Source organism: Rhynchophorus ferrugineus, unplaced genomic scaffold (genome assembly GCF_030347505.1).
Source record: "Rhynchophorus ferrugineus isolate W39M unplaced genomic scaffold, kcgeb_rfMv2 rfM9, whole genome shotgun sequence".
Classification (NCBI taxonomy): domain Eukaryota; kingdom Metazoa; phylum Arthropoda; class Insecta; order Coleoptera; family Curculionidae; genus Rhynchophorus; species Rhynchophorus ferrugineus.
This window is the reverse complement of record NW_027472588.1, coordinates 17,849,344-17,864,959: the sequence shown is the minus strand read 5'-3', so window position 1 is coordinate 17,864,959 and position 15,616 is coordinate 17,849,344. Positions and strand designations below refer to the sequence as shown.

At 31.5% G+C, this 15,616-nt stretch overlaps 2 protein-coding genes across 5 annotated transcripts in view; one reads left to right on the top strand and one right to left on the bottom strand.

Annotated features, from left to right (window-relative positions):
• Positions 1–2,932: 2,932 nt before the first annotated feature.
• Positions 2,933–15,494, top strand: LOC143202245 (SET domain-containing protein SmydA-8). Of its 4 annotated transcripts, none has more exons than XR_013007105.1 (6): positions 2,933–3,571; positions 3,627–4,007; positions 4,376–4,537; positions 4,694–4,863; positions 11,877–12,928; positions 12,976–15,494. XR_013007105.1 is itself a non-coding variant. In XM_076413589.1 (6 exons), exons 1-6 carry the CDS (start codon positions 2,950–2,952, stop codon positions 11,903–11,905), a joined length of 1,407 nt encoding a protein of 468 aa, XP_076269704.1. In that variant the 5' UTR covers positions 2,933–2,949; the 3' UTR covers positions 11,906–12,046. The 4 variants fall into 4 exon arrangements, 2 of the variants coding, with proteins under 2 accessions (XP_076269704.1, XP_076269705.1); XR_013007104.1 differs by having other exon boundaries at positions 11,877–12,957; positions 13,006–15,494; XM_076413589.1 differs by lacking the exon at positions 12,976–15,494 and adding an exon at positions 6,725–6,767 and having other exon boundaries at positions 11,877–12,046.
• Mct1 (Monocarboxylate transporter 1) overlaps positions 13,847–15,616 on the bottom strand; it is a 102,147-nt gene continuing 100,377 nt past the window's right edge. The window contains exon 7 of the mRNA XM_076413593.1: positions 13,847–15,022. Within this exon, the coding sequence (XP_076269708.1) occupies positions 14,868–15,022 (155 nt within the window). The 3' untranslated portion in view covers positions 13,847–14,867. The remainder of the gene's footprint in view (positions 15,023–15,616) is intronic.

The following is a 15,616-nucleotide window of genomic DNA, read 5'->3' as shown; positions in this document are numbered from 1 at the left end:
TTCTTTTGTATCCGTTAGGATTTACAACAAATTTAATGATGAGAGCATTGTGTCGTAGGATAATTTACATTAAAATTTTATCTGTAGTAAATATCGGGAATATAATAGTAACAGTAAATAAGTCACTTTGTCCTGTATAAAGAGCTTAACGGAATACTCCATAGGAAGATAGCAACAAATCATTTGTTGCTGTTACTATAGATAATTAAATTTAGACTCCTGAATTAAATATACATACATATATAAATAAAAATCTATCAAACAACAAAAAATATTAAGAAATAAAAATTATATCATCTAAAGAACAATACAAACAAGTCACTTTACTTGTCAGTAAATATGAAAAGTTAAAAGTGATTGGTTTCATAATTTATGCTTATGGTTTCATATTTATTAATTTATGTTGTAATGCCCATTATCATCGTATTTATTGAGAAGAATTGGTATGAAATATATTAATAAAAATATTTTCCATGATTTGTTGCGTTAACAGTGTTCCAATCATCGGTTCATGTTCGTTTAGTTATGCTGCATCCATCTGAACAAGTGCGGCAGCTCGTAATATTATTCGACTTTATTTTTCCCATCATATAACAGCAAGACTTTATGGCCGTGAATACTCCGCTTTTGAATCTTTTCAACTACATATAAACTTCTGGAATTATTTGATTCATCAAATATTAAGCTGTCTGAAAATTCTTTGAGAGTTTGAGCTGGATTCTTGCCCACTAAGTCTTGCAGTTTGACATTTTTTGGTCCTCCAGGTCATTTTACCTTATTGATATGAAAATTAACTCTCTTAAATCGTTGAAATCAAAACCAACAACTGAGACATGTCGGAGCTGTATTATTAAGTTTCTTATAGCGTTCAAATGGTGGCCAGATTTCTTCCAATTAAGCAACAAATTTACCGGATATTCATCTGTACAGTGGGTGTCTCAATAATACTGAAGGTAAAAATAATATTGTATAGTCCATTCAATAAAACAGTGAACTCACGCCATCTCAATTGATGATGTGAAAATGTCGCAATGTTGCCGGATCAACTCTGGGTTTTAGTTAATTTTGGCTTTAACATACAACAAAATTTTAATCTAAATAAAGCTGATATAACATAAAAATAACAAAAATATATTATTTAACAATACAGTACATCTAATGTATATTTTATTGAAGGATTTAAAACTGCAATTAATTGTATAGTTATAATAGTTTGTCGGTTAGGGTTGTGTTTTATTATATTTATATTGAATTTTACCAACGAATACCACCTATGGGTGTGAGGAGCGCTTTTTATGTAGTAGTATGCCCCGGAGGCCTAATCCACTTCATTAACAATTACGCTTAGTTTTTATTTCCTTCGGTATTTTGTTTCCTTGTAAAGTCATTTCGATATCACTGTATTTCTCCCTAGTTTGTTCTGCTACTATTTGTATACATCTTGCTTGATAAAACTAGATTTAATTACTGCATTCTTCTTAATACATTTGCCATATCAGCAAAACAGTAGGTACTTTTTTCTCCGCTCGCACATTTTAACAAAATGCTCATGTATATCTGAACAATTACACAGATATCTATGCATATAAATCTTTCATAGTCTAGAATACGATTTCCTACCTTTATCGAAATATGAATTATAGACTCACCTTTAGTTGTTTCCACTCTCATCACCCTATCACATTCTGAGCCACCATTCAAGTCAATTACTATATTAAGCCGTTAATTTCCAATCTAACACTAGTTCAAAATTCTACCATTTGTCAATTTCTTATTCTGTGTGTCTGATCGAATTCATCCAAATCAAAGTGGTTACTAACCATTCCTGTTTACAGCATGAAGAACAACATATTTTCAATGAATTATTAATAAAAGTTATGACTAATAAAACCTAATCAATTGTTATATTAGTCCCACTCCGAAATATTCATCTAAATACATATATTGAAATAATAAGTTATTGATATTGTTATACTTGATTTTATTATATGATTTTAAAAATTGTATTTTTAAAGAAATGTCTGGTAAGTTCCATTATACCTCTTCGTGGGTTATTTTTACACCATTTAAATCCAAAAAGCTGCATAACTCTAAACTTTCTATGGATACTTTTTAGATTAACAGTTTCCTCTGAAATAATTGTATTGATTCGTCACCTCCTTCGTCGGGATAAAGTCTCTTTTCGGTGAATCCAAATTTTATTTTAATTTTTTGAGATATTTCAGTAACTCTGTTCATACTAATATTCAGTGCAGCTGTAACACGGTAAAAATATTTTCAATAAGAACCGCACAACCTTAATATTTATTTAACAGTAAAAATACTTACCTCTCTAATTGTACTACCATTTTTTTGCTCCATTATTTCGTCCCTTTTCGAAGTAATCGGTTAGAGAAGCAATCTGTTCTGTCTGGTTTCGGCATTTTCACTCAGAGTAATACTAAGCAGCGATTTGAAATTTATTAAAATAAATAAAGTGCTAAGACATTTGCCGGTTTATAACCTGTAGTTATTATAATTAATATATCGAAGAATTTTACAGACGTTTGAGAACCGGACGATTTTAGCAGGCTGATTCGGTTAGATGTTCGAACTTATCAGACAGCATTATATTTCTTTTTGAATAGAATAAAATCTGAAGGAAAATATTGTCTGACTCTAAAACGGATTTAAAATTTGCGTTTAAACATTATGATTAAACATTTTCATTCGCTGTTATTTTGAATGGACTATATGTAGAGAAATGGCAAAACCATCGAATTTAACAGTTAGGTTAGGTTGTTTAACAGTCGTTTACATTGATAATCAATATAAATGTATTTTAATGTAAAATTAATAAAAATACGCATAGACTTACGCATTATTTATCATGTTATACGCACGCCACTGCTTTTCCTACGCCTAGTTAGAAAACTGATTGCTGTTCCGTAACATATCAGACGGTGAGAAATGAGCGTGAGTCAAAGAAGCGCATCCCGCTTGAACCTTCTGATATTAAACTTTCTAAATCGATACGGATCGTATGAAAGCGATCCAAAATGGGAGATTCGAGAATCAAAAGTCGGAGGACTTGGTGTGTTTGCTACCTGTGACATAGATGTCGGCGAACTGGTCTTTATCGACAGCCCTGTTCTACTTGGCCCTCGGTGTATACCCGATTGTCCATTAATTTGCGTAAGTTGCTTTCGACAAAATAATTTGGCGAGTTGTAACAGAGGATGCGGACTTCCTGTGTGTTGTGCTCGTTGTCAAGACGCATCAGCTCATCAGAGAGAATGCAAATTAATTCGCCAATATCGATCTGAGACCTTGAACGATATCTCTAGTGACCTCTTCGAGAATCTTACTCCAATCAGAAGCCTGTTGTTGCATCGAGACGACAGAGAGGTGGTTACTTCTTTGATCGCACATAATAGAGATCAGCATGGCCACGAGGTGACTACCCTAAAGTCACTGGGGTTCCAGTTTAAGGAGGACGATGAGAAATTCATGAGGTTTGTTTGTTGTGTTCTTGATGCTAACGCTTTCGAAGTCACTCTAGGACGAGAGAGTATGAAAAGCAGCTTAAGAGGTGAGATTTGATCGCTTCTTGTGATGTACCGTGTATTGAAGTAATTATATTAAAGGGTTGTATCCACTGGGAAGCCTCGCTAATCACTCGTGCGTTCCAAACTTGGTACATACTTTCAACCATCGGCATCAGATGGTGGCTAAAGCGGCTGTTTTTATTCCCAAAGATACGGAACTGTTCCATTCCTACACGAGATTGATTTGGGGTACAACTACACGACTCTATCATCTCTATAAAACTAAACATTTCGTATGTAAATGTCCTCGTTGTCAAGACCCAAGTGAATTTGGAACGTATATGAGCTCAATATTATGTAAGTCTTGTAGAGGTATAGTGTCTCCATTAAATCCATACAAATCTCATGGAAAATGGCAATGCCAGGACTGCAAGAAAGTCATTCTTGGACGAGAAGTTGGAGAACTTACAACTTTATTGGGTAAATTTGTCTAATATTTGCAGAATTTTCCAATACAAAGGTTTTTCTTAAAAAATAACCAATATATGTTTATTAAACAGTTTAATCAAATGTCTTTTAAACAAAAAAGTTAATTAAGCAGTAACAATAGTTTGTACGTTAGAGTTGTTTTATTATATTTACATTGACATATGACAACGATATCAACCCAAATTGAATTTTATAGGACTTTAAGAATCTTTTATGATCTAACCTACAGTAACCTGACTTATAATACCAGAACAGTAAATCCTGTCAGTGTTAAAAGGAATAATTTCTTGACAATATAATAGTAAATTTTGAACTATAACTTCTCATTCCATAATATTTGTGTTCTATTTATTTTTCAGGTGCAATTCTTCGAGATATTGACCAGAAAGATTTTAAATTTATGTACTATTTTCTACAAGGAAAATTAAAAACGGTTGTTCCTGAATACAATCAAGTAACCGTTGAATTAAAATATAAAATAATTTGGCACTTAGGACATAAACAAGGTTACACTTGGGAGGGTAAGTTTAACCTTTCTTTTATCTTATTAATTTTATAATATATTTTGAAATATTTTGGTTAGTTCATCAATTTAACGATCGATTTAATTATATTATAGACCCTTTTTGACGTTTCTGACAGTTATAATAAAAAATCAATTGTTTTCTGAATTCCAGAGTTGACTCTAGATTTATTGGAATTTAAAGAGAGTTTATGCAAAGATATTTTGTTACTGTTAAAGAAACTACGCTGCGGACAAAACAAAATCAGAGCTTTGCTTTTATACGAGTTATTCTGTTGCATTCGAGAAAAAAGGAATCGATCCAAAGCAACAAGTAGAAATCCAGTAAGTAGGTGTGTTTTTCCCGATATTTTTAGCGAAAAATGAGTATTTGCGTCCGAAACTTCAAAAATAGGCGTACATATTTATGTTTGAACCGTATTTTTAATTAAGACCGTTGACACAGAGCGGCCTTCCCGCTCTGACATACCGGTGTTGGCCTTCAGGGATTCACGTAATATTCTCGGTTGTATTTATGGCCAGCGAATATTTTGATGCGTTCCGATGAATCATTTATTTGGTTAATTGGTGGGAGAATGCCCGTTCCTAATATTGGAATGCTTAAATAGGTGTTTTTTTTTGCGAATTAAAGTTAATGGTGGTAAAGCCACAATTTTTTAAAAATATTCTTGTTATTACAAATTCAGTGCGTTTATTTAAAAATATTGTAGAACGAATTTTACTATGTGGGCGTAAATAAAAAATATAAATTATTTTAAAAGGATATTTGTTTATTTTACTTACAAGAAAATATACACAATAAAAAACAAACATCATATAATGTACTTACAAACAACAATAAGTCAATTAAACTAAAAGTAAACAGGTGGTAAACGTCTATTGAGGAAATAGTCGGGCGACAGTTTTGAAATAGATAAAAAAGTACCTGAGCAACCAATTTTCCAGAATAAAAGTAAGATATAAAGAACTTTAAATCAGCCGTATAATTATTAAAGGAATTATGGGCCAGGTTGATTAACAACGGTGCTGATACTGATAATTAAGGCCAATTGACTGGTAATTGAATTTGTACGTCGGTCTGTTGAGTTTTCAATGCCGATAGTGATAACAATGCCTAAACGTGTCATTAGAGAATAATGCTGAAAGACAATAACGATATCTGATAGCAATGATAAACTATACTTGGATGAAGTATGACATATGCACACGGTACGAAGGGATAGCACGTGACGTACCAGCTTATATCCTAACGCTAATAATAATGACGTGATCACTGTCTAAGATCTACTGTCACTAAGGTTTGTAGGCCTCGCTAGGATTAAGCTGTATTTTTAAAATAAATAAACAAATTCCCAAATGAACAGTACTGTTACTAGGCACTCATTTCTCCAGCTCCAGCTATGATGGACGTGCAATGCGTACAAGGGAGAAAGCTAAAAGCCACACGCTCCAAAGCGTATCTCTCTCCACTAGCGTATCGCTGCTATCAAGAACCAGTAGAAACCACTTTCGGTGGCGTTTATGTATGCTTCAAATTATCCATAGATGACAACTATACATCAGAAACTTTGGCCACTATAGCATCAGCTACTGGTTTATAAGATAGCTACAATTTATATTTACAGTTGCAACCATAAAACTATTATCATTGATTTATATTGATTATGAGTTATAGTAATTAAATAAATAAATAACGGAATAAATAACTGAATAGATAAATGAATAGATAAATGAATAGATAAATGAATAGATAAATGAATAGATAAATGAATAGATAAATGAATAGATAAGTGAATAGATAAATGAATAGATAAATGAATAGATAAATGAATAGATAAATGAATAGATAAATGAATAGATAAATGAATAGATAAATGAATAGATAAATGAATAGATAAATGAATAAGTAAATAAATAGTTAAATGAATAAAATTAAAATGAAAAGAAAACTGGAATACTCTGTGAAAAACTCACCGTCTTGAAAATTCGGGTTGTGTAGCATAAAACAGTGTATAATCGACACGATTGAAAAAAAGTAGTAGAAGTAGTTACTCTGACGGTCGCGGCTGCATAAATGAACTTTCATAGAGCTTGAAAAGCCCTTCGGCATGTTAAGTTATCATATTTAGCAAATGCAGTTCGATGAGGGGGCTAAATATGTTTCCAATTATGGCAATTGTTTTAGGTGCTCGGTGTCTGCAAGGGTGGCAGATCCCAATCGAGCAGAGGTGACAACATCGCTCTTTTAGTTTCTTTACCGGTATCTCAATTTTCCCAGAAACATAAACACACGAATAAAATATCAAATTACCCTTAAAATATGATCGATGTTCTACCGTTAACGTAAACTTTCTAACGGTCGATTCTGGGATTTCCAACTCCTCGAACCACAAGTATTTCCTTTTTTGTTCGTTTTTTAGAGATAAATTTAAAAAATTACAATAAAAAATAATTCGCTTTTACAATATGTACCACTGAAGTAAAGATTTCATTGGGTTTAAATATTTATTCCTAGAGTAATAGTAAGAAAATTCCCTGGAGGAAAGTTTCGCTACGTCCAGTATCTAGATGGAGTCATAATCGCCCATTCAATTAATTGGATTGGTCAGTTTAAATCTTCATTATAGGTACATAAGGAAAACATTGTGCTATGAAGACATTTGATTGGTTATCAGATAAAGTTAGATCGAGTAATACACAAGTGCGGCACGTGACAGCCATGACGTAACATTTCTATGACCAATGTATTTTAAATAAAAAACAGTTTAATTGCTAAAAAAATTTATTAAATACATTTTAATAAAGATATAAAAATAGATATAATATCTCTAATATAATACGGCGTATAATAAAACGTCTATAAAATGTTGGTACATGGTAAATACAATTAAAAATTTCTGTCTATTTATTTTCTTATACTCAAGGAAACTTTGAGTCTTTCCCTGTTAAAATTCTATTTATTTATTTAATCTAAAAGTATATAGAACACCTTGTTTTTATTTTTATATTTTATTAGGAAGATCATTACGTACTGTACAATTATAAGGTTAAAAGTAAATTTTTTGTCTGATCTAACAAAAAAAAATGTGTTATATTATCAAAGTGGCAATATCGCGGGATAAAATAAAAGAGATAGTTCAAATATCTACTAACGGTAGAATAAGACAATTTTGTTGGAGTCAGGGGCGCCTTACTTGTCGGTCTACTACATTATTGGCTATAATTGAACGGAAATAAAAATTATAATTTCAAATGGATTTACCACAAAAAAATCACTGTCAAACAAGCTCAGCAAATAATAATCAGAGATAATGATTGTAAAAAAGCACATGGATATGATCTAACAAAATATTACAGGAACTATTAGAGAAGGGAGTAAAATTATTGACATCATATTCAATACTATATTACGAATTAATTATTTTCTTAGCATCTGGAAAGTAGTTCAAATATTAATGATTCTTAAACCAGTGAAAACAATAGAAGATGTCACCGGCTACCGGCCTGTAAGTCTATTATCGATAATCTCAAAAGTTTTTCAGAAACTGTATATAAAGATGCTCATTTGTATAATAGAGCCTGACACATAGATAGCGCTACTAGAATTAAATCCATATGTTTTTAGTTAGCCCTAACCCTCGAGAGATGCGTGTATAAATTTGACACCTGGCGGATCATTAATTTGTGAATTATAGCATTTTGAGTGAAGCAACTTTTGTTATTGTGATAAAAATGGATGAAAAGGAATTTCGCGTGTTGATAAAATATTGCTTTTTAAAGGGAAAAGATACAAAGTGGAAGCAAAAACTTAGCTTAATGCTGAGTTTCCGGACACTGCCCCAGGCAAATCAACCATCAAGGATTGGTATGCTATGTTTAGGCGTGGTGAAATGAATACACAGGACGGTGAACGCAATGGACGCCCAAATGGGGTTGTTACCGACGAAAACATTAAAAAAGTCCACAAAATGATTTCGAGTGACCGTACATTGAAAATTAATGAAATAGCAGACACTCTAGAGATATTAACTGAAGGTGTACATCATATCATTCTCGAATATTTGTGTATGAGAAAGCTCTGTGTAAAGTGGTGGGTGCCGCGCGGGCTCACTTTTGACCAAAAACAACGATGAGTTGATTATTTGGAGCAGTGTTTGAAGATGATCAAGCGTAATAAACCCGAGTTTTGCGTCGATATGTGGTAATGGATGAAACGTGGCTTCATCACTTCACTCCGAAGTCCAATCGACAGTCATCTGAGTGGACTGCATACGACGAACCCGCTCCAAAGCGTGGGAAAACGCAATAGTCGGCTGACAAGGTTATGGCGTCTGTATTTTGGGATGCGTATGGAATAATTTTCATTGACTACCTTGAAAAAGGAAGGACGATCAACAGCGATTATTAAAAAGCGTTATTGGAACGTTTGAAAGACGAAATCGCCGAAAAACGGCCGCATTTGAAGAAAAAGAAAGTGATCCGTCACCAAGACAATGCACGGTGTAACAAGTCAGTAAAAACGACGACAAAAATCCGTTAATTGGGCTTCGAATAGCTTCCTTATCCACCGTATTCTCCAGATCTGACCCCTAGCGACCATGTCCTGTTCTCAAAAGAATGCTCGCTGGGAAGAAATTTTCTTTGAATGAAGAGGTGATCGCCGAAACTGAGGCCTATTTTGAAGCAAAGGACAAATCGTACTACAAGCTAAGTTTAGACGTGGTAAAAATCCACAAATCTACAAAATGATTTTTAATGATCGTAAATTGAAATTGAATGAAATAGCAGATACTCTAAAGATATCAACTGAACGTGTACATTATATCATTCACGAATATTTGGGTATGAGAAAGCTCTGTGCAAAGTGGGTGCTGCGCGAGCTCACTTTTGACCAAAAACAACGACGAGTTGATGATTCGGAGCAGTGTTTGAAGATGATCAAGCGTAATAAATCCGAGTTTTTGCGCCGACATGTGATAATGGATGAAACATGGCTCCATCATTTCACTCCAAAGTCCAATCGACCAAACCGTGGGAAAACGCAACCGTCGACTGGTATAATCTGCATCTGCATGGAATAATTTTCATTGACTATCTTAAAAAAGAAAGGACCATCAACAGTGACTATTACATAACGTCATTGGACCGTTCGAAAGATGAAATTGCCGAAAAACGGCAGCATTTAAAGAATAGGAAAGTGCTGCTTCACCAACAGAATGCACCGTATCACAAGTCAGTGAAAGCGATGGTGAAAATCTATCTGGCTCCTAGCAATTATTTCCTGTTCTCAGATCTCAAAAGGATGCTCGCTGGGAAGAAATTTTCGTCGAATGAAGAGGTGATCGCCGAAATTGAGGCCTATTTTGAAGCAAAAGACGAATCGTACTACAAAAATGGTATCGAAAAATTGGAGGGTCGTTATTATCAGTGTATCATCCTTGAGGGGAATTATCTTGAAAAAAAAAACTAATTTTGCCAAAAAAATATGTTTTACTATGGTAGGCCGGGGACTTTTTAATTGACCTGTTATATAGCTATTCTTTTCGAATGGGATTAATTTCTGATTAGATTCTGATTTCTGATGATTTCTGATTGAAAAAGAAATATCTGAATGATTAGTAATATGAATAAACTTACCCCAAAAACCCCAGCAACAAACTGTGTGGCTCGTTCCTTATATTAGAATGAACAAATAGGCGTTTTTGAGAATTGAAGATAATGGAGATAAAAACGCCATTAAAAAAAATTTCTTATGAATACAGTGCTTTTAATTAAAAAAATTTCCAATGAATTAAATATGTTATTACATTAGGTTAAATGATTTAGTACTTTTGATGTTTTAATGACTCTTGTATTATTAGAGACTGAAATAACTGAACCACTTAGGCAACTGAACTTTCTAATGTCCTCGTGCTCCATTGACATTATGATTTCTGAAGTAATGCGGTGTCATAACAGTATTTCTGAATATTTCGTTTTGAATCCACTGATAACATACATGTAGGTTTCTAAATTAATTTTATAGTATTCACAACAGATGATGTTACTGTGTATTAAATACAATCCTTCAAAGCTTATGCCAACCATTCCATCGATTTCAATAGACGAAGACGGCTTGGCAGTATTACTCGATAATGAACCGTGTAAAATGCAAGAATATTATTTACAATTGTTTTGAATAATATAATAAACCATTTCCACTTGTTTGAAGAAGATTGGAATGATTCAAAAGCTTGAATACTGCATGCCATATGAATTGAAAGAGATACATTGAAAGGAGTTAGGTTATGTATGAAATGTTGCTTCCACTGCAAAATCGGGTGATGAAAAGTTGATCCATTACGATAATCCAATGGGAAAATCATCATGGAGACGACCTGGTCATCCATCAACATTAATGCTAAAGCCGAATATCAATGGCTCCAAGCTAATGCTCTGTATTTGGTGAGAAGTTTGGTATGATATACTACGAGCTGCTAACACCTAATGAAACTATCAATGGGGTTTCAATCGCTATCGACTACAATTGAGGGAACACCTCATTGTGCGAAAAACTGCCGAAATACGAGCAAAGACTCAAAAATGATATTCTTCAGCATGACAATGCTCGACCACATGTTGCAAAACCTGCTTGGAAACATTAAAAAGGAAAAGGATGTGCACCTTCACTTCATAGGAAAGTACCAAAAAAATGTGTAAATTCGTGGATAGCCTCAATATATATCGTTCTTTCGAGATGGAATCTGTAAATTTCCTAAAAGGTATGAAAGTAGCTATCGATGGACAATACTTGGTCAAATTCACAATAAGGCTTTAATTTTTTAAAACTAATTTGTAGGCTTAACATGTCCAAATCGGTTTAAGATGTACTTCACTATATGTTGTCAGAGTAGAATTTATGCCAAATAGTCAATATATTTTGTCAAATGTAACACCAAATTCTTGTTTTTTCTTCTTCGCATGGGTTTTCCAGGGTATTTTCGAGTCCAACGTCATTCCTGAATATTTTGCTTGCAAATTTATTACTGCTTCATTATACAACAGTAAGTTTTTGGCGGAGTAATACATTTTTACATATTTTTTCCGTGTCTTTTGTAACAAGATTCTTCAGTTAGTAGTATTATTACCACCATTTGACCGGAAAGTCACTTTGAAGCGTCTGGCACATCTGATGCCTGTTTTTTTGATCTGAGTTTTTTGTTCCTAGCTTTTTGTTCATGTACGATTGATATTTTTGATAGGTTGGTTCTGTGACGTCAGTCTATTTAAATAGTTGGTTGCTTAAATAGTAGTTTTAGTTTATTTAAATATTTTTTTAAATATAGCTTTTGTTTTAGATTACCAACGACATGGACAGTTACATTAAAGAGGCTGCTGTAATAATGGAGCATGATGTTGGGGCACCTGAAGAAATTATTAACTTACTAAAACATAACAAAGAGAAAATGCCGGTTTAACAGAGGGGTCATATTTTATGTTTTGTATATAAATTGCCTATAGAATATAAATTAAAAAAAGGCCACGTAGACAACCAATCGTACACAAAATTAATATATTTTGACAGAGATATATTGAAATTCCTTTTTTTCGGTATAATAATGAGCAAATGTTTTGATGCCAAAATCAAACAAAAATGGTTTATTATCTTCACTTATATTCAGTGCCGAATTAGCCCATCGTCTTAGGGGCACAAGAAACAGAACCAAAATATTTTTAAAAAATTGATGCTAGTTTATATATGGATAAAGGAATTTATAGGAGTATAATGCTTACGTCATCAAGTAGTCTTAATTCAGCGCTCTTTATAATTAATGACATTTTTATAATTACTAAAACTGGGTGAGTTTTAGTAATTTAAAAAATGCATAACATTCATAAAACATAAAACATTCATAAAATATACTATCATATATGGTATAATAGACAACTGCCTCTTATTATTGCTTTAAAGCCTAAAATAATAAAATCTAAAAGATAGATTAATGTACAAGAACGATCAGGCAACCACAGATACACAATGATAATCGGTTTTTTAAATTAAAGAATCTGTAAATCTTTTATTTTTAGTGACATTTTTATTAAAGTGCCCATCATGTTCTTATAAAAAATATTAAATTTATTTTGCAGTAAATAATTCGTTTATAAATAATAAGAATCAATTAGTTTTGCGCTATAGGCCCAAATATATCAAATTGCTCCATATATCTTCTAATAAATTACTTTATATTTACGTTACTGGTACACATTTTTTAGTTATTAACAAGAATATTAAGAATGATCAATATTCTTTTCTAATTTATATTAATCTAAAATCTAATAAAACTAAAAATGTAAAGTGCTTAATATTAATATGATTAGGCAACTAGTGTTATAAAATGCAATGTTAGTAGTATAAATTAAAACAAATTATATATTTCAGTTTTCAAACAATTAAAGTATTATTTATTAAAACAAATTATTTATTAGTGAAAAATGAGATATGTGATATATAGTCCTTTTGTTAAAACGTGTGACAGTGCCAATGCACGTCATCAACACTGTCGAGCGTATTGCCAAATTCAGTTTATAAAAACGTAAAATCTCTTTTAAAGCCGAATAATTTTTCTGTCTCATTTTACTAAGTAGAATTTCTCTAGTTAAAAGGAGACCGAATGATGTCTGAAGAGTCTCAACATTTAATTAAATCGGTCTATAAAATTGACACCGTTGTCATATGTCAATGTAAATATAATAAAACATCTCAAAAATGATAAACTATTCTCGCTATTTAATCATCAACTGTAGTTCAAATCTAATAATATTCATTAGATGTACTTTAATGTTAAAATAAGTTATATTTTATAATGTTGTTTTTTTCACTTATTTTATATACATTAATATTTCATCAGAGTCAAAATAAACGAAAATAAATTTGGTGCGGCAACACTGCAATATAAATTTTAATGGCGTGCATTGGATGTTTTATTGGAAGTACTATAATATGTTTACATATTTTAAATATCGCTATTATTTGTGTGTCATTAATTAATCGCAGAATGCTGAGATCAATTACTAAACAATTAAAAGATTAATGATTAAAAAATATGACAGTAAGATATCTAAACATACAGCCAGAGAGCTGTAATAGTAAAGTAAAGTAGCGTGATGGAACAAACGGAAACTGTTATAGTAAAATAAATTAAATGGTTGTTTTTTGTAATAGTTTATTTAAAAAATCTTATCTATATATATCCATATATATAGAATGACAATAACAACAACGCAGGAACAAAACATAAACAACTAAATAAAAACTTATCATAATCAGTCAGTTTTGAAGTATTTGTATTGTAAATGGGTTATCAAGAATAGAACGATTTTAACTCTAATATTTACAATAGCTGCCATGTCGACAGTGCCAAAAACAATTCATCTGAGTTGGGGATGCACGTGGCTGCAATTTAAACGAAAAACGTTACATACAAACTTACGCCTACAATAGTTAAGAATAAAATTAAATATTTGGCATAAATAAACTATCGCTAAATGGTAAAATATGTACAGTGGAGGAAGTTAGTAGAATAGTACAAATTTGAATAGAATTCTCTTTACATTTACGAAACCCATTCGGGAATTAACAATCATAAAAGAAAATAAAATTATCACAGCAGTTATGCTAAACTTCACTATCATTTTAAAGTTTCTTTTGGGTGTTAGATATGTTCATGGAAAATGAAAATTTGCTCTTTTATGTGAAAACTAGTATAAAACAGATTTTCATTTCTTTCGTGTATAATCAATTATTATATTTTACATACATATTGGTCAATTAAACAAATATAAAGAATTAATATAAAAATTCTTGTGCTAGTTTTCTGTAATAGCCTAATTTTATAACCTGCCGAAAGATGTAAGTTATATTGCAGGTACCTATAACAAGATCAGCTAAAATGCAAGTTCATCATCTAACTTTGAAAATATTTGTCACAAGAGATTCGGTGTTTTAACATTTAGCTATTAGGTTTGTAATTGCATTTTAACCAATTCTTATGCACACTATATATTAGTTGTTTCATTTAATTATATCTATTACATTCAAGATTATCATAATTATCGACTGCTAACATAATAGCGCATATAAAGCATCTTAAATATTCTCATTTAAGAAACAGTGTGTACTGTGATATCAAATTGATCGAAAGCTGGTATTCATAAATGTTCTGGATATGTAGAAATAATTTAAAACTGGCTATCGCCATGAAATAAAGCGACAGTTAAATGATCTAATAAAACATTTTGTTACGGTGATAATAAACTTTATACCATCGTGTTTAAATTAAAATTAGTAGCTATATGTCTTCCTCTTTTAACGTGCTGTTGACTCTCTTGAGTTGCCACCTTTGTATTGGTGGTATAAGGAATAAAATCAGTCCACTTAAACCCACTGTTATACCAGCCAAACAGAATCCTGGGTCATATGAATTCGTCAAGTCAAACAAACTACCTGCAAAAAATTAATCAATTTAGTATTAAGATATTATTCGATATGAAATTTAAGAAAAATGAGATGCTATAGTTCTTTTGTACTTATGTTATGTATCTTTTTTTTTTTTGGGGGGGGGGTCTGTATAATTTAAAAAAGTAAGAACAATATTATTTTACTATTAGATATTTTTTATAACTTTTTCCTCAAAATGAAAAATATCCAAAAAAAATATTACTACTGAATTTTTTTGTATGCATGTGTTGATGTTTTTTTATTAGTAGTGTAATGATTGCATTTAATGAATAACTATTAAACCAATGCCATATTTTATATATTGCTAAAGGCTTCATATTAATAAATAATATGTTATTTATATTGAAATCAATATATACATAATGCATATAATATTATTTAAATGTAACTGATAAACGATAATACTATAATTTGATATTCATGCATTAATAAATGATAAATATAGATAAAAGTATAACGCAGTTTTTAAATTTAACCAGATGTAAATTATGGGAAACAAATGACTAACAGAAAGCGAAATCAACGAACAAACCGGGTCGAAATTCATGACTTGTATATATGTTACAATTTAATAATAAA